This window comes from Scomber japonicus, chromosome 9 (assembly GCF_027409825.1).
Source record: "Scomber japonicus isolate fScoJap1 chromosome 9, fScoJap1.pri, whole genome shotgun sequence".
Lineage (NCBI taxonomy): Eukaryota > Metazoa > Chordata > Actinopteri > Scombriformes > Scombridae > Scomber > Scomber japonicus.
The window spans coordinates 4006881-4026820 of record NC_070586.1 but is presented as its reverse complement, the minus strand read 5'-3'; the positions used below and the strand labels follow the sequence as shown (position 1 = coordinate 4026820).

The 19940-nt window shown below is 38.9% G+C and overlaps 1 protein-coding gene and 1 pseudogene across 1 annotated transcript; both read left to right on the top strand.

The window, feature by feature from the left end:
- Positions 1-7928: 7928 nt before the first annotated feature.
- On the top strand, positions 7929-14520 carry LOC128364311 (GTPase IMAP family member 8-like; annotated as a pseudogene).
- Positions 14521-16626: 2106 nt separating this feature from the next.
- LOC128364619 (pepsin A-like) lies at positions 16627-19406 on the top strand. The gene is made up of 9 exons (XM_053325184.1): positions 16627-16700; positions 16929-17070; positions 17282-17399; positions 18000-18118; positions 18196-18392; positions 18491-18607; positions 18728-18872; positions 19070-19168; positions 19269-19406. Exons 1-9 carry the CDS (start codon positions 16642-16644, stop codon positions 19404-19406), a joined length of 1134 nt encoding a protein of 377 aa, XP_053181159.1. The 5' UTR covers positions 16627-16641.
- Positions 19407-19940: the final 534 nt, after the last annotated feature.

Genomic DNA, 19940 nt, shown 5'->3' with positions numbered 1-19940 from the left:
TTCTTAGTCTCTGCACAAAATAAGTGCTCAGCGGATTCATGACACGCGCTTAAAGGCCAATTTAGTTTTTTTAGTTTTTATTTAGTTTATTTATTTATAAAGGGACAGTGTACGTTCCTGAACATTTCAAATTAAAATGTAAATGTACCGCCGTGCGCGTATTAGTGTATTGGAATCATTTTTACATTGACAGGCGCGTGACAGTCTGTAATCAGCAAACCGCCACGCCTCTATTATAAGGACACTTCCGTTTGGTTTATCATGAAGCCAGGGAGTGGCAGTCTATGCATGTTGCAGGTTGGTTGGAGACTTGTGATTTAACAGTACTGTTTTTGCCTAAATTGGCTCTTAATTAATCTGCACAGTTCAAATGGAGTGCACCACATGGTCGTTAGTGTTAGATTATTTCTCCTGTCAGCACAAACTTTAATGTTTCCCAAAATAAAAATGGGGATACTAAATCTGTTAGTTTTTTAGTTTGAAGTAAATTGTCAGTTATGTTTGAAACGACTGCCCCAAACCTTTCTGTACTAACAGCAGGGGTTCAAGGGATCTGTCAGCAAAGTGTCAATATGTGAGGACATTTTCTTTTGAAGATATAGAAAACACCGTGGATCCCAGCAACCTACCTGACCAATATTCATAGTTAGACCTTTAGCCATTTTAGGGGGTTTATTTTGTTTAGAACATGATTTATCTAAAATTAGTCAAGTGATATGAGTTTGAATTGGGTAGGAAGAAAATAACCCTGTCCCAATGAAATCCTTGACATCCTAGTTGGGGGCATAAGTAGTTACCAATAGGTCAAGGACATGTGAAATGGACCCAGACACCATTACAAAACACCCTTGAAGGCCTTCAACGATAAACTTGATCTTTTTGTGTATTAGGATAGAAGCTCCTAGAGTGGACATTTGACCAAATGGATTCTTAAACCTGGTGTGGTCTTTTATAATTAAATGAGAAGGAACACAATTTCTTTCCTCAAGATGCTTGAGAATAGTCATAAATTGATTATTTTATTTATCATACATGATAGTAAACTGAATATATTTGGGTTCTGGACTGTTGGTCAAATGAAACAATACATTTGAGGACATTATATCTGGCTGTGAGAAATTATAAGATTGTATAAATCAACTAGATATAAATGATAAATGAGTTGCTTTTATAGAACCTTTCTAGTCCTCCTCATCTACATGCCAAAGTACACCTGTTCACACACACATTCACACACTGATGGCACAGCCTTCAGGAGCAACATAGGGTTCAGTTACTCAACGACTCGTCAACATACAGACTGGAGAAGCCGGGTATAAATCTTCTGACCCGCTCTGAATCACAGCCTCCCATAATTTATTGAGAAAAGAATTGGAAGATTAATCATTAGTGAAAATAACTATTAGTCACAGTCCTGACTGTGATTATGTTTTATAGGACAGCTGGTGACACAGAACTCTGCAGAGATCAGAGAACAGCAACAAGTAAGCATTCACTGCTCTTTGTGTGTGTGTGTGTGTGTGTGTGTGTGTGTGTGTGTGTGTGTGTGTGTGTGTGTGTGAATATGAATAGGAGAGTTTACATTATGTGTTTTATTCTCCACTCAGATGTTGAAACTCAGCAGCTGGTCATGAGTTGAATTAATGTGGCTGATATGGCGACTGCAACACCTGGTGAGTCCAGTCAGATTTTATATGTCTCGATAATACTGAATATATTACTAATCTAATCTATTATATACTATACGCTGTCTTCTCTCACCATCCACATAAAATAGCTGTATCCTCTTTTCTATCCCTGCATAAACAATGATTTGGTTTCCAGAGCTCCACTTTTTCTAAAAAAGCCAAGACAATTTTATCTATACAGCACATTTCATTACATGGAAACTAAATATGTTTTACATTAAAGTGTCATTTTCAAGAGTCTGCAAACAGTATTCACCAGTATCCAATGTTTACTTTGTAAATTATTGATTTCCGTTCAATAGCTTTAACAGAAGATTAAAATGCTCTCCAAAAGGAGCGATAGAACAGGACCAATATGTGTCTGTCCACTACTGTCTCAGTTTATGCTGCAAACCTTTCTTATAAATGGTATCCGTATTTGAGCTCCATGACAGTTTAGCATCTATTATTGTTCCTAAATATTTGTACTCTCAATACTCTCCCTAACAGTAATCATTTGTTGGTGGGTGGTGCTACTGGTCCTAAAGTAAAAAATTATTTCTTCAAATGTAGAAATCTCAAGCTACACCAACCACCTAACTGATCCACCCAAGAACGATAGCTGGTTTCATCACCACCTTGAATCAAGCCCACGATTGCTGTGCCATCTGCAAATTTCATAATGACATGATCAGATGTGTTGCTTCTACATTCATTTCTATAGGGAGTGAATACAACTGGGGAAATAGTGCTCCCTTGTGGGGTGCCAGTGTTAGTGATAATGGAAAAAACACTGCACCCTTTACTCTGACATACTGTAATCTGTCAGAGAGGACTCAACCCATCTGATAATGCCACCACTTACTCCTTAACTTCAGCAACCTCTCCATCATAATATGGGGTCTGACGGTGTTGAATGCTGACGAATAATCCACGAAAAGAAGACAAGCATATTATTTATATATATATGTATATATATATATATATATATATATATATATATATATATATATATATATATATATATATATATATATATATATAAATAATATGCTTGTCTTCTTTTATATATATATATACAGTATATATAATATATATACTGTATATATATATATATATATATATATATATATATATATACAGTATATATATTATGCAACATATACAAAAGTGCCCATAAGCAAATTGTAAGGGGTCAAGTTCATGTTGCACCTCCATCAGGACCTGGTTTAAAATAACCCTAACCCAAGACTCTTCATTATAATTGATGTTAAAATAAATGGTTTTGATATTTTTGGTACTGGCACTCATGTATGAAATTTTCCATGTCCTACGGATATAGTGTGTGTCAAATGACATTTGAAAAAGCTGACCCATCCTGATTGATCCTGTCAGGCCAAGCTGCCTTATTTGGATTTAACCTGTTTAAGGCTCCTGTGTCATCACCATAGACTGTAAAAAGAATGGACGTAGCAACCGTGACGTCACCCATTGGTTTGGGGGAGTGTGTTTTGTGACTCTACTATGGGCATGTGGACTGCGCCATCTTGGATTTTAGTGGGCGTGTACTTTCCATATTTGGAGGAGAGGCGACGACTCTACGGGTCAGCCGGGGTCAGCCAGCCGAGATCCCGCCCACTGAACTCGAATTAACCGCACCGAACGGAGCTAGCCTAAGGCTAATCAGCTAGGCTAGGCTAACAAGCAGCTACACGCCAGTCCAGCCTCCAGCACAGCGACCTGACAGCGACCGACTCGACCGCAGGTAACGTTAAGTTCCTTATAAAAAATATATAACGCTGCAGCTCTTGAAATAATTAATGTTTTATTGAAGTTATACTACATAAGAAATAAAGTTAAATAAGTCCGCTGGGGACCAAAACTCATCTTAACCCTCAGATCCTGTTAGAAATGACACCACCATAATAAAGTTAAAATAGGTATTACAATATACATATTTTTGTTGCTTAGGGTTAGGTGTTTTCTAATGATGTGTACTTTTATCAATATTTTATCATAATTCAATCTTTTCATGGCCTGTTTTAGTGAGGGACCGCTAATATCCGTCATAAAAAATGTTGAAAAACTGCAATAAAATAAAAAATAATTTTGTTTCCTCCAACTATTATGAGAACAGTCATATGTCTGCCTTTGAACAGGGCCAACATTGATTTGTTTGCTTATAGTTCGCTGGAGCATTTTTTTAATTTTATATGGCCATGTACCGTACAGTTTTTGTGACATGTCGGCTAAAAGGCATGATCAAGTGCCTTTCTGTGTAAAAAACATGACACCATAATACACATATGGCTAGAGAAGAGTTAAAAGACAATCATACTTTTTACTGGACCTCAATCGACCAAGGGAAAGTGGTATAATCTGATATTTTAGCGCCAAATCTCGCAGCCGTCTCCCTCACGTATTTTCCCCGGGTGGCGACGCACCATTCTCGGGGAGCGCTCTGGGAGTGTCCGCTATCTGTTTCTCCAGAGCTGGAGCTTCTGGCTTATCGTTTTACAGTTTTTTTTTACGGCAAATTTTGATACAATTTTAAATCTGGTGAAAGAGACAAAATCACTTCCAGTATCATCAGCCCGATGAAATCCCTCATCTCGACCCCCCCTAGCGCGTCCCAGTTGCGGCTCCGGGTCGTTGAGTCCCCTGGGGGCAGCGCGAGTAGCTTTAGCTACCCCGGGAGCCGCGATAAACAGAATTATAAGTTGCAGACCATGGTGCAGACAGGAGATCTTTTAGGAGCATGATGTACCTTGCAAAAGGCACCTATTTGCAACCCATGAACATTATAGCATGATCACAGACAAATGAAAAATCTGATGGTCCATAAAATGTGGCAACAGGATCTGAGGGTTAACGTTACTACTCTGTGAAATTACTATGTAGAATAATGTAAAGACAGTTTGTTAAGCATTTTATACACTTAAATATTTTTTTAAAAGAAGTGAGATACAGGGTTCTCACATGACAGGGATAGATATAGATAAATCGACTCAATAGTATATTTAATTGTTAAATTGTGCTAAACTTAAACAGCCTCAGCAATAAAATGCATCATATGCATTGATTCATCAGTGATATCAATCCACAAACATTCTATGACAGTAGAGAGGGACCGTTTTTACTTGTTTTTAACTTTTATACTTAATTGCATTTTGCAGATAAAACTTAATGTTAACACTTTCACAAAAGTGAGGTTTTGAATGCAGGTCTTTGTAGTGGAGTATTTTCACAGTGTGGTATTAGTAAGCTACTTTTACTGAAGGCATTTCAATACTTTGTACACCACTGGTTACAAGATGTTTGTCTTTCTTTATATTTAGAAAATGGAAAAGAAAGCTGCCCAGGCCCCGTCCAGGCACCCAGGCCCCGTCCAGCCTCTGCTGGTTGCCCAGACCAGGCCCCGGCCAGCTTCCACGCCCGGGCCACCCGCAGCAAGGACTACAGCCTCACATAGGGCGCTCCACCAACCGAGCCAAACACTGCCCCTGTTTTTTATTTTATTTTAAAAGTTTATTTATTATTTATTATATACTGATTGTTTTGTTTGTTCATTGTCTGTTCATTTAAAGAGTACCTCATGTTCAAATAAATTATTTTCATAATTGCACTCCTTTTGTCTTCTACACTTATTGAAAATGTTAAAAATGTCGTAGTCAGTTAAAAGTAATATCAACTTAAAACACAAATATTAAGCATTAAAGCTCAAGTTTTTAGTCAAGTTTTACTAAAAATTGTAAACATTCTCACAAGTGTTTCTGTTTTCTGACCTTTCCAGGGTTCCCATGGAACCTTAGAAAGTCTTTAAAAAGGTACATATTTTTTCAAATGTGCTAAATCATATGTCTATGTCTTACCTTTACTAACGGTAGAACTCTAATATGTAGATAATTATCTACCTGCATGAGAAATCTCTCCACATGATTAACTGATTTTAATAAAGTTTAAGATGCATGTTATACATCTAGTTTTAAGAAAGTCAAAAAAGAACATTTCTGAGTATCTGTGACAACAGGTGGCAGGCAGACGCTGAGTTCACGCTCAATACAGATTTTATTGACAGCACAGGGGAGGATTGGGGCTGGAGAGCAGGGTCCAGTTCTGTCTCATGCTGACGACCCACTTGTCCAGCCTGTCCGGATCACCTAGAGGGAAACTTTAAAATGACACATATAGATGCTCAGCAACTTATAGATCAGAGGTCACAAACCTTTTTGATACTAACAGCTATTTGAGGATATGGAGTAATAAAAAGGGCTTTGCTTGATAAAAAGTTCCTAAAGAACAAAGTTACACAGTTCACCTTTAATAATAATACCAACAATGAATATAATAAGAAATATATATTGTATTTATTTATGGGTGCTCTGATCTTGTTTTTGAACATTTCTGAAATCAGTATCACCAATACAACACAGATCACATATTCTCTGAATTAGAAGCTTGCTTTTTGCAGTGTGGCATAAGCCTATTAATTTATTCATTTAAGTTACTCTTGACACTGTATATATCCCGCATTAAACGGACTCTGAGAACACAAAACACACCACAACAGCAGCTAACATTAGCTGCTCTGGTCATCTGTCTGTATCAGCAGAGACCATGAGTCGGCAATAAAGTCATTATGCAGTGCCAAAATCCAGGTAAAATATATGTTATACAGTCTATGGGTAAAATAGTACTACGGTTTACTCACCGAAAAAACTGCAACACAGAATCCTTTGTCGGTCGGTTAGTACAATCAACAGCACAACACGCCATATTGCCAGCTAAAAACTACCCGAAAATAGGCTCACAAACACGGACACCGCAGCGCCTGTCTGCTGGATGTAGCCGCGGACCTCTGGGTGCAGCCTAGCCTAGCCTAGCCTAGCCTAGTCCAGCCGATGCTTTAGCATAGAGCTAACTGCTGGCAACTGCCTGTGAACCTGTCACTCAACGTAACCACGCCCTAATTTATGCCAGAATTTTAAGCCTAAATAACACTTAAACAAAAAAAATACAAAAAAATTCACCCCCCCCAGAGTGTTCACTGAGGTGGAAACTATCGGTAAAGACCAAAAAAGTATTTGGCACCAGGCTTTAAATATGTTTTTTTAAGCTGTAAAGTCGGCTATTTTAACATGGGGCTCAATGGGAAATTGCTCACTGCTGGCACCAGCCCCCAGAGGCCGCGGGGGGAACTGCAGCTTTTTGAACGCGGAAGTGATCCTCACTCGGAGAACCCACAACTCCCCCCTTGGTCATCACCACCTTGAATCAAGCCCACGATTGCTGTGCCATCTGCAAATTTCATAATGACATGATCAGATGTGTTGCTTCTACATTCATTTGTATAGGGAGTAAATACAACTGGGGAAATAGTGCTCCCTTGTGGGGTGCCAGTGTTAGTGATAATGGAAAAACACTGCACCATTTACTCTGACACACTGTAATCTGTCAGTCAGAGAGGACTCAACCCATCTGATAATGCCTCCACTTACTCCTTAACTTCAGCAACCTCTCCATCATAATATGGGGTCTGACGGTGTTGAATGCTGATGAATAATCCACAAAAAGAACACAAGCATGTTATTTATTTATATATATATATATATATATATATATATCATGCAACATATACAAATGTGCATCCTCTGTACTCCTCCCAGGCCCATAAGAATTTTGCAAGGGGTCAAGTTCCTGTTGCACCTCCATCAGGACCTGGTTTAAAATAACCCTAACCCAAGACTCTTCATTATAATTGATGTTAAAATAAATGGTTTTGATAATTTTGGTACTGGCAGTATGTATGAAATTTTCCATGTCCTACGGATATAGTGTGTGTCAATTGACATTTGAAAAAGCTGACTCATCCTGATTGATCCTGTCAGGCCCAGCTGCCTTATTTGGATTTAACCTGTTTAAGGCTCCTGTGTCACTCTCTGACCACAGCTCTAATGTAGATGAAGAAACAAGCTTAAAACAAGCTTAGTTCATGGTAAATATAACTACTACCACAATATAATCATACCTTTATTTATAAAACAGTTTACAAAGTGCTTTGACATACAAAGCAAAACACACATGGCAAAAGTGTGGTCATCTTTAGATTTCAGCCTTGACTTTGGAGCAGCCAGAAGGGCCCAACCCAAGGATCTAAGGCTACAGGCTGGCTCATACAGAGCCAACATTTCGGTTTTAGCTTGGACCCAGACCCAGATATCCTTTAAAAATGATCAGTTACATTTTAAAAACAATTCTATCATGAACAGGAAGCCAATGGAGAGAAGCCAGGATTGGGGTGATGTGAGGTCATCTGTTACAACCAGTAAGAAGCTGAGCTGCTGCGTTTTAAAATAGTTTGGAGCGAAAGAGATATTTTTGTGTTAAACCAGAAAGGAGTCTCAGTAATCTATGCTAGAGGAAATTAAAGCATGAATAAGTTTTTTCCAGGTCAGAATGGGAGAGCATTGACTGAAGTCTGTATCGTTAGTTTGAATCCTTCCAGATACAGTGTCCCTGTTGTTAAAGATTTCATGTGGATAAATTGATGCTCTGTATCCTTGCAGTGACAGATGATGACCAGCCCATAAAGCGCAACAGCAACTCTCAACTCCTGCCACCTACCAGTGAGTCAAATTGAACTGAGTCAGAATGATTCTTGTTGGCATTAACAAAAGAAATTACAGTATTTGTAAGTTGTAGATACAAATGTATTAAATTTAATATGACTATACGTATGCTTACTGATGAATTTGCAAGTTTCAAAAAAATAATGGCTGATAGAATTTCTGTAATACATTTTTTTTTAAGCTGTGAATCTTGAATCAAGCCCACGATTGCTGTGCCATCTGCAAATTTCATAATGACATGATCAGATGTGTTGCTTCTACATTCATTTGTGTAGGGAGTAAATACAACTGGGGAAATAGTGCTCCCTTGTGGGGTGCCAGTGGTAGTGATAATGGAAAAAACACTGCACCATTTACTCTGACATACTGTAGTCTGTCAGTCAGAGAGGACTCAACCCATCTGATAATGCCACCACTTACTCTTTAACTTCAGCAACCTCTCCATCATAATATGGGGTCTGACGGTGTTGAATGCTGACGAATAATCCACGAAAAGAACACAAGCATATTATATATATATGTATATTATGCAGCATTTATAAAAGTGCATCCTCTGTACTCCTCCCAGGCCCATAAGCAAATTGTAAGGGCTCAAGTTCGTGTTGCACCTTCATCAGGACCTGACTTAAAAAAAATAATTATAAATGATGTTACAGCAACAGGTTGAATTTATAAATAAATTTAAAATAACCATATAAAATTAATGGTTTTGATATTTTTGGTACTGGCTCTATGTATGAAGTTTTCCATGCCCTACGGATAAAGTGTGTGTCAAATGACATTTGAAAAAGCTGACTCAAGACCAGGCTGAGTTGTTTCCTAGCCTCCTTAGAACTCTACCACTGATCCTGTCAGGTCCAGCTGCCTTATTTGGATTTATCCTGTTTAAGGTTCTACAAATCTCCCTGCTCCTGTGTCACTCTCTGACCACATCTCTAATGTAGATCAAGAAACAAGCATAAGATTTTCATGGTAAATGTAACTACTACCACAATATAATCATAATCATACCTTTATTTATAAAACAGTTTACAAAGTGCTTTGACAGACAAAGCAAAACGCACATGGCAAAAGTGTGGTCACCTTTAGATTTCAGCCTTGACTTTTGGCGCTTTTCCACAATACAGTTCTAGCACTGCTCGGCTCGACTCGACTTGGTTTGGTACCAGGAACGACCTTTTCCATTATAAAAAAGTACCTACTCAACGTGGGCGGGGTCGTCATAGCACAGCTCTGCAAAACTGCTGTGACTTTGTTTTATACACGACACAAAACACATAAATAATGTGATGGTGATGGTGTACTTGCTGCTGTATGTGGCTTTTTGTCACACACAAAGCAAGAAATTGCAGAATGACGCTGTTGCTGGTATTTAAAAATGCCGCATTCGATTCTTGTGTCGGACGGCTCATGACTCTTCCAGCGACAACTCTTCTGACCAATCAGTGGCCGGCAGTCTGATGACATCACATTTAGTATCGGCTTGCTTGGAACCTCAGCAGAGCAGATACTAAAAAAGTACCAGGTACCAGGTACTATCCCTAGTGGAAACGAGTCGAGTCGAGTAGTGCTAGAACTGTATAATGAAAAGGCGCCATTTAGAACAGCCAGAATGGCCTAACCCAAGGATCTAAGCCTACAGTCTGGCTCATACAGAGCCACCATTTCTGTTATAGCTTCGACCCAGACCCAGATATCCTTTAAAAATGATCAGTTACATTTTAAAAACAATTCTAACATGAACAGGAAGCCAATGAAGAGAAGTCAGGATTGGGGTAATGTGAGGTCATCTGTTAAAACCAGTAAGAAGCTGAGCTGCTGCGTTTTAAGCTAGTTTGGAGCAAAAGAGATATTTTTGTGTTGCCAGAAAGAAGTCTCAGTAATCTACGCTGGAGAAAATTAAAGCATGAATAAGTCTGTATCGTTAGTAAACACAAAAATGTGTATGAATCCTTTCAGATACAGTGTCCCTGTTAAAGATTTCATGTGGATAAATTGATGCTCTGTATCCTTGCAGTGACAGATGATGACCAGCCCATAAAGCGCAACAGCAGCTATCAACTCCTGCCACCTACCAGTGAGTCAAACTGAACTGAGTCAGAATGATTCTTGTTGGCATTAACAAATGAAATTACAGTATTTGTGGTAGTTGTAGAAGTTGTAGATACAGACCTATTTTAGTATGCTCACTGATGAATTTGCAAGTTTCAAAAAATAATGGCTGACAGAATTTCTGTAATACAGTTTGTTTTTTAAAGCTGTGACTTTCACACTGGTTGTTAATCCAAATTTTGTGGTATTCAATCCTGTTTACACATGCTTACTTTTCTAATTCAATTTTCTTCTCAGTGTCTGAGCTGAGGGCTGTTCTACTGGGGAACAGCTGGTCTGAGAGGAGTTCAGTGGGGAACTTCATACTGGGAGAGACTGAGTTCAACACTGAGGAAGAACCAGACTTCTGTCAGACAGTCAGAGGACAGTTGAAGGAGAAAGAAATAGTTCTCATCAACACCCCAGATCTGCTGCATCCAAACATCTCTGAAGACAAACTGAGAGAACATGTAGAAACCTGTGTGAGACTTTCTGATCCTGGACCTCATGTGTTCCTGCTGGTTCTACAGCCTGAAGACTTCACTGAGGAACACAAAGTGAGACTCTGCAGAGTTCTTCAACTCTTCAGTGATTGATCATTTAATCATTCACTGATACTGATATCAAAACCCAGAGAGCAGGGTTCAGGTTTGATGGAGAAATATATGGACGAGCCACCCTTAAATGAGATGATCAGAAAGTGCAGATACAGATACTTGAAGCAGAAGGAACATGAACTTCCAGAGCTGTTAACACGTTTGGGTCAAACTGTAAAAGAGAACAATGGAGAACATCTGAGCTGTGATGATGAAGATGCTGGTTTAACCATGACACCAAAGTCTGAACACATCAAACCAGCTTTAAACCTGGTTCTGTGTGGGAGGAGAGGAGCAGGGAAGACTTCAGCAGCCAAGGCCATTTTAGGTCAGACACAGCTTCATTCAGTCTCCAGCTCATCAGAGTGTGTTAAACATCAGGGAGAGGTGTGTGGACGTTGGGTTTCTCTGGTGGAGCTGCCTGCCTTGTATAGAAAACCTCAGGAGGCAGTGATGGAGGAATCATTCAGGTGTATCTCCCTCTGTGATCCTGAGGGTGTCCATGCCTTCATCCTGGTCCTACCTGTGGATTCCCTCACTGATGTAGACAAGAAAGAGTTAGAGACCATCCACAACACATTCAGCTCTCGAGTCGATGACTTCATCATGATTCTGTTCACTGTGGAGTCAGATCCTACAGCTCCAGCTGTTGACTTTGTACGAAAGAACAGAGAGATCCCAGCGCTCTTCCAGGGCTTCAAAGGAAAATATGTTGTTCTCAACATTGAGGACAAGCAGCAGATCTCTGAGATGTTTGATATGGTGGAAAAAATGAGAGCAGAAGGGTTCAGATGCTTCACAAAGGACATGTTCACCAGGGCTCAGATGGAGAAGGTTGCAAGACTTACAGCTGAACTGCAGAATTCGCCACAGAGAAGTGATGATGAAAATCAGAAAAGAGAGAGTCTAAGGATGGTGCTAATTGGAAAGACTGGAAGTGGGAAGAGTGCAACTGGAAACACGATTTTGGGAGAAAAGCATTTTAAACCCAGAATCGGTCCAAAGCCAGCGATCAAGTCTTGTAAGAAAGCTACAGGAGAGGTTGATGGACATCTTGTCACTGTGGTCACCACCCCTGGCTTGTTTGATACAACTCTCTCTGATGATGAAGTTCAACAGGAGTTTCGACAATGCATGAGCATGTTGGCTCCTGGACCTCATGTGTTCCTATTGGTGCTGCAGATCGGGAATTTTTCACAAGAAGAAAAAGTCTCTGTAGAGCTGATCAGGAAATATTTTGGCAAAAAGTCAGGAGATTTCATCATCATTGTCTTCACCAGAGGAGATGAACTGGTCGATCAGTCATTTGAGAGTTACATTGAAGACTGTGATGACTTTGTCAAACAACTAATAAAAGAGTGTGGGAGTAGATACCAGGTCTTCAACAACAAAGATCACACAAACCGCACACAAGTCAGAGAGCTGCTGACCAAGATTGAGAACATGCTGAAGGCAAATCGCTGCAGCTGCTACAACACTGAGATTTTTGACGACACAGAGGAATTCAAAGAAATAGAAGTGAAGATCTTGAAAGATGAGATGGAAAAGAAAGAGGAGGAACTCACGAGAACACACAAAGAGAATAAAACACTACAAAGAAAAATCAGTGAACAGAGAGAAGAAATTGAGCAGGAGAAAAAACTGAGAGCAAAACAGCTGAAGGAAAAGGAGAAATGCTTCAACAAGGAGCGTGAGAAGAGAAAGAAAGAACGAGAGGAACAAGAGAAGAAATGGAAAAAACAAGAAGAAACTCAGCGGCAGGAATGGAGAAGAAGACAGGAGGCTTCAGAGAGAAGAGTGCAGTCAGAAAGAGACGAAAAAGAAAGTGCTGAGAGGAAGCTGGAGCAGTGTAGAAAAGAGATGAAGAGAGATAGAGATGCCTGGGATAAGGAAAGGAACAACATTTGGGAAAGAGTACATCAGGAAGATAAACAGAATCTGGACGAGGTGAAAACAAGCTTCAGAAACCTCCAAGAAGAATACCATCGTAAGAGAAAGAAATGGACATATTGTTTCTTTGTGCTGTCATTGTTCCTAATAATTTTAATGTGTTATGTATTTCTTGGTTATACATAAAAACACACTGCAGACACTATTAAGCCAAACAAGCACATTTAACAACTGTACAACTGATGTATTTGTAATCCCACTTACTTTTTAAATACTTTTTAAAACATGTCTTTGAATTATCTGTGCATCTGTTCCGATCTGTTCATGCTTAAACTGTGTGTTAAATCGTTTGCACAGGTCTCTTAACGAGATAAACATTGTTAGCGATGTATATTTTAGCAAAACAGATGCTTTGTTTGGTGATTTGAATATTGTTAATATATTTATATACGTAGCCTGACTTGAATTATACAGTAAAGTTTGCTGAAACTGTTGACTTGTACTTTATATTGTTTAATAGAACATTTTAACATCCCTCATGGAAATCCACATTAAGCAAATATTTGTTTATCACTTAAGTCATTATCTCAGATGTACCTGCCTACATGTCCTCTAAAACTTACATCCGTTGTCTGGTCAGTTTTCTTAGGTGACACTGGGCAGCTTGTTTCTGAAAAATCTTCTCTTCTTAATCCAGTTTTATTCCATTTATGTAAATAACCTGATCCTAAATAAATAAAATATGCCCTGTGAACTATATGACCTCCACTTCTATAACCAGAGCTTACATACATACATACATACATATACACAAATATCTTTTGAGACTTGCACCTCCATAGTATAGCCATGCAGATAGTTGTTGTATGTTTATGTTTCTGCTGCAAAACCAGTATGATGAAAGTTTGTTTTGTTCAAAGAATGTAGAAAATTCATTAGAATAAGTTCAATAAGTAATAAGTACGCTGCTGCTGTCAGACCTGTATTAGTGAGCTGCTGTCATAAAAAGCAGTAAATAAATTGTGTGTGTGTGTGAGTGAGTGAGTGAGTGAGTGAGTGAATGAATGTGTGTGTTTGTGTGTGTATGTAATGTATATCTACTTATTACAGTGTCCAATAAATTCCCAGGTCTGAAGGCCCTAACAGAAACCTTTCAGCTTCGCCAAAGTCCGATGTGTGCAAGGGTGCGAGGTCCCGCCCAACACTTCTTGCAGCTTTAATTTTAATTTAAGACAGCAATGTGACATCACATAAAAACAAGGCATGACTGTTTCTTGGCTGCACAGACATTTTCTGCTTTACCATTGTAGATTATACATATTTTATGCAGTATGCATTTACAAGTTGTTTAGTGTGTGCAAAGTTACATTTATATTACGCACTGTTACATCTGTTAGTATTACTCTGTATTTTCTAGAAAACATTCACTGACAAAAACACATTTTTTTAAAATTAGGAAATAGAAATCTGTAGTATGTTTTAGACGACCTTTAAATTCTGGAAGCATTTTGTTATTTCTTTAATCTACAAGCCATGGCTGTGTCTTTGTTTTGTGTATTGCTATCAGATAACCTGGCTGCAAGTGACCTCAGTTCACACTGGAAAAACCTGTGGAAAGTTTCCTTATCAATGTCAAACAAAAAATAGGGACATCAAATCTTCAGATCTGCATATCAGCATGTACTTATCTTAATAAGTAATTAAATTTGAATTTGATAACAAAGGTCAGGTCCTTTAAATTACTTTTTGAGCTATAAAATATATTCTATACTGCACATTAGCTTTGTTACATTAGTTTACTTGATAGATTTTTTAATACAATAGTTGAAATAGTAAAACACATGCTCCTAATGGGTTAAATGCAGAGATTGAATTTTACTGTCTAACTGTATGTGTGACAAATAAAGTACCTTCAGCCTTTCAAAGAATAACTTCTTCAGCATGAAGCATGATTTTCTTTGTTTTAATAATTTTAAGAATATACTATAAAAACAACAACAATAAATTATTGGTTTCATCTTAATCAATATACTGATATAATTAACATAAATTGTACCTGGATTTATGATGTTGTTCAAGGCAAGGCAAGGCAAGGCAGTTTTATTTATATATTTATATATTTCATACACAATGGCAACTCAATGTGCTTTACATAAAACAGAAAAACATGTAATTTGAGAAACTTAAAACATACAATTAACCCCCCCCCCCCCCCCCCCCCCATAATAAGAACAAAGAACAGAAAAATAGAAAGACATGAATGAAATGATTTCAGCATAAAATAACAAATTAGCTTTAAAATCATTAAAAGGACATAGAGTGCAAATTAAAGATTAAAATGTAATGTGCTTTAAAAGAGCTCAATCATAAGCACAGGAGAAGAGAAATGTTTTTAACCTGGATTTAAAAGTGTTCACAGTTGGGGCTGATTTCAGTTCTGCTGGTAGTTTGTTCCAGTTGTGTGCAGCATGACAGCTAAAAGCTGCTTCACCATGTTTAGTTTGAACTCTGGGCTCAACTATCTGACCTGAGTCAGTAGATCTCAGAGCTCTACTGGGTTTATATTCTACTAACATGTCATTCATGTATTCTGGAACTAAACCATTCAGTGATTTGTAGACCAGTAGCAGAACTTTAAAATCTATTCTCTAGCTGACTGGGAGCCAGTGTAAAGACTTTAGAACTGGAGTAATGTGCTCTGATCTCTTTGTTCTGGTTAAAACTCGAGCTGCAGCGTTCTGAATGAGCTGCAGCTATTTAATGCTTTTTGTGGGAGTCCAGTCAGAAGACCGTTACAGTAGTCGAGTCTACTTGAGATGAAAGCATGAATCAACTTCTCCTGGTCTGTTTGAGACATAAAACCCTTCACTCTGGATATGTTCTTAAGCTGATAGAAGGCTGTTTTGGTGACTGATTTGATGTGACTGCTGAAAGTCAAATCTGAGTCTATCAGCACGCCAAGGTTTCGGACTTGGTCCGTAGTTTTTAGAGAGAGTGACTCGAGATGTTTACTGACAGCAATCCTCTTCTCTTTATTGCCAAAAACAATGACCTCAGTTTTGTCCTGATTTAATTGAAGGAAATTTTGGTTCATCCAATTAGTTACTTGCTCTAAACAGTGACACAGTGACTGTATTGGACTGTAGTCATCTGGGGACAGTGCTAGGTATATCTGTGTGTCATCTGCATAACTGTGATAGTCTACATTAGAGTTCTGCAGAATTTGACCCAAGGGCAGCATATATAGACTGAACAGAAGGGGTCCAAGAACTGATCCCTGAGGAACTCCACATGTCATAGCCACTCTATCAGATTCATAACTGTGGTTAGGTCGGAAGCCTGATTGAAATTTGTCAAAAAGGCCACTGGAGATCAAGAAATTGCTGAGTTGATTGAAAACCACTTTCTCAACGATCTTGGCTATAAAAGGAAGATTTGAGATAGGTCTGTAGTTGGTTAACATGGAAGCATCCAGCGTTCTCTTTTTTAAGAGTGGCTTAATGGCAGCTACTTTTAGGAGTTTAGGAAACACACCTGATTTAAGTGAGCTATTTATTCAACAACGTTTGATGATTCTGGAAAAGTTTTCATTGTTCAGTTGTTTGATAGGATGTTTGCTCTTAGACAAGAGGCAATTTATCACCATATCACATTTTTCCAATCTCCAGCTCAAGATATGTGGAAGGGTATTTTGTCTGATGTTTTGTATATAAGGGCAGGACTCTGCCACTGGAACTTCACTTTAGTCCAACAGATCAAGTAATCAGCATGATGAAGTGGCTCGTCGTCCTGTCAGCCCTTGTGGCTTTCTCCGAATGCCTCCACAGGTAAGTCTGACCTGGCTGCTTGAAAAACAACTTGTTGCTTGATTTATGTGACATTTTTTATTCTGAATAGACTTAATAGTCTCTGTATGGTTTTACTGAGGGAAAAGGGCCATCTTGCTGCATGTTGCAATATTTTAAACTTGCTGGTGGTTACTTTCTGATTTCTCCATCTATAAAATGCTGGAACTCCACATTTTGTTAATTCATTATTCACATTTCTGTTTGCAGGATGCCCCTGATCAAGGGAAAGTCTGCCAGGGAATACCTGGAGGAGAGAGGAATGTGGGAGCAGGTCAGGCAGCAGTTCCCATATCGTCCAATGGCCAAGTTTGTCCAGACTGGTACTCAGTCAATGACCAACGATGCTGACGTAAGTCCAGACTACAGAGACTTGATTCATAACTGTTTTCCTGAATGACACACTTGTATATCACATAATGCAAAACTAGCAGGTAGTTGATTTTATGATGTAAAAACTCTTATATCCAGTTCATAGCTCCTGTAAAACTCATAAACACAAAATACATCCACACATTTCAGTCAGATTTGAGTAAACCTGTCTTTGTGTTCCTTCCATCTAGCTGTCCTACTATGGCGTGATCTCTATCGGTACCCCTCCTCAGTCCTTCTCCGTTATCTTTGACACCGGCTCCTCTAACCTGTGGGTCCCTTCAACCTGGTGCTCCAGCCCGGCCTGTCGTGAGTACTACTAATATTGCTTTTATCATTTAGATTGTGATTTACACTGTGGTAGAAAGTAACTCACTATATTTACTCAAGTACTCTATATTAGTACAAATTTGAAGTTTAACAATATCCTTCTTTAAATTACTTGTAATTCTACATTTATTTGACAGGTATAATTTAGCATTAACATTGTACACATTGTCTTGTGAAATATAAAGCATGAATTAAATGTAATACATATTTTTTATAGATTCAATTAAATAAGTAATAACATTTTGAACAGCTATAAAAATTTAAATGCTCCTTACATATTAATGCATCAGTGTTATAATGACTGATATGGGACCATTCTACACGATGAGTAAACTTACCTTAAAGTACATTTTACTGCTAGTGATTCTGTACTCCTACTTACTACTGTGAGGTAATTTGATTGGTGCACAATTACTATGTGGTATTACTTCTTTTTACTAATGTAAAATATCTAAATACTTGCAGTCTATAACAGTTTATTAAGGCTAGTGGTGGGACAACACTAAGTGCAGTTACTCCATGATGCAGAAGGTCCAGGTTTCTTGACATGGTCATAAAATACACGTTATTCCTTTGCAGAGAACCACCAGAAATATAACCCTTACCAGTCCTCTACCTTTGTTTGGAATGGCAAGGCTCTGTCCATCTATTACGGCACCGGCAGCATGACCGGAAGTCTGGCCAGTGACACTGTTGAGGTAATCAAAAACCTCCCGGAACAAACATATCTTCATGGTCAGTTGAGCTGTGACTGACAGCTGTCTTGTGTTTCCAGGTTGGCGGCATCTCTGTGACCAAACAGGTGTTCGGCGCTAGCCGAACAGAGGCTCAATTTATGACTTACATGAAGGCTGATGGTATCCTGGGACTGGCCTTCCAGTCTCTTGCCTCTGACAATGTTGTGCCTGTCTTTTACAACATGGTCAGTGAGGGACTTGTGCCTCTGCCCATGTTCTCCGTCTACCTGAGCCGGTACTGAAACAGGATAGAAATTTGACTGTGTGAATGTGTGTTTTTTCCATTTCTTATTTTTACATATGATATATGTATTTTCTTTCTCTCTCCCTTAGCAACAGTGATCAGGGTAGCGAGGTGGTCTTTGGTGGTGTTGACCCAAGCCACTACACTGGACAAATCACCTGGATCCCTCTGACCTCTGCTACCTACTGGCAGATTAAAATGGACAGGTACAGAAAAATGCATCTAAAATCAGCAAAATGACACCAAATCACATGAAACCACAAACATAAGTTGCACAAAGGCTCCTGGCTTTACTATAATTCACCTTCTACTCCTCCTCCTCACAGTGTTACCATCAATGGACAGACTGTTGCCTGCTCTGGTGGCTGCCAGGCCATCATTGACACTGGCACCTCCCTGATTGTTGGCCCAACCACCGACATCAACAACATGAATTCCCGGGTTGGAGCTTCAACCAACCAGTATGGAGAAGTGAGTCATACCATAGCATCTGATGTAGATTTTCCATGTTTTCCACATCCACAGTCAACAGAACTTTGAAGCTCTGATGTCAAATTGTCTCAAATAGAAACAATTAAGTATGACTTGGTTACTTACTTAAGGTGGAAAGCTGTAAAATACCAATAAATACATGCTGCTACACAATCTGTGTGATGTTCCTCTCACAGGCTACAGTGAACTGCCAGAACATCCAGACCATGCCTGATGTCACCTTCACTCTCAATGGTCATGCCTTCACCGTTCCTGCATCTGCCTACGTCTCTCAGGTCAGTTGGACCCCTGCCAGACCAATATCTGTTGATTTTAAATGTGCATTATGAAGATTATGTGGACAAAATAAATCTACATTCTCGTGTGTCTCCACAGAGCTCCTACGGTTGCAGGACTGGCTTTGGCCAGGAGGGCACTCAACAGCTCTGGATCCTGGGAGATGTCTTCATCAGGGAATACTACGCCGTCTTTGATACTCAGAACCAGATGGTTGGTCTGGCACAGTCTGTGTAATCAAATGAAATACCTGATGGATAATCTGTAAATGTGTATTTCCCTGTAGGTGCTTGTCTGATTGAAAAATTAACACAAAACACACACAAAATTAAAAAAAATGTTTCAACTGTATTATCAATAAAAGTTTATAGCATTATATTTGTGTCTGTCTCAGTCTGACTGTAGTGACTACATCCGAGATCACTGAATGTCTATAGAAACATCTTAAATTTTGTGTTACAGTATTACACTGAAATTTCACAGGCAAAAAATTAGTCCACCCTATCCATTAATTTGCTCTTGAGAGAAACTTGACCCTTTACAAAGGATACAAAAATGATCACCAACAGCTTTTTGTGAACAGGCCGAGATTAGACAATCGAGCTGCTCTGAGAGTAGCGGAAGATCTCTGAGGCTGTGATCGAGAAGAAGCTGATAAGGACAAACATTGATATACTGTAACAAACAATGACATGATCTGACAACTCTGCTGCTGCTATCTCATCCTGTAAATAGGACCACCTTGTTGAAATGTCTCAAACTAAGATAAAG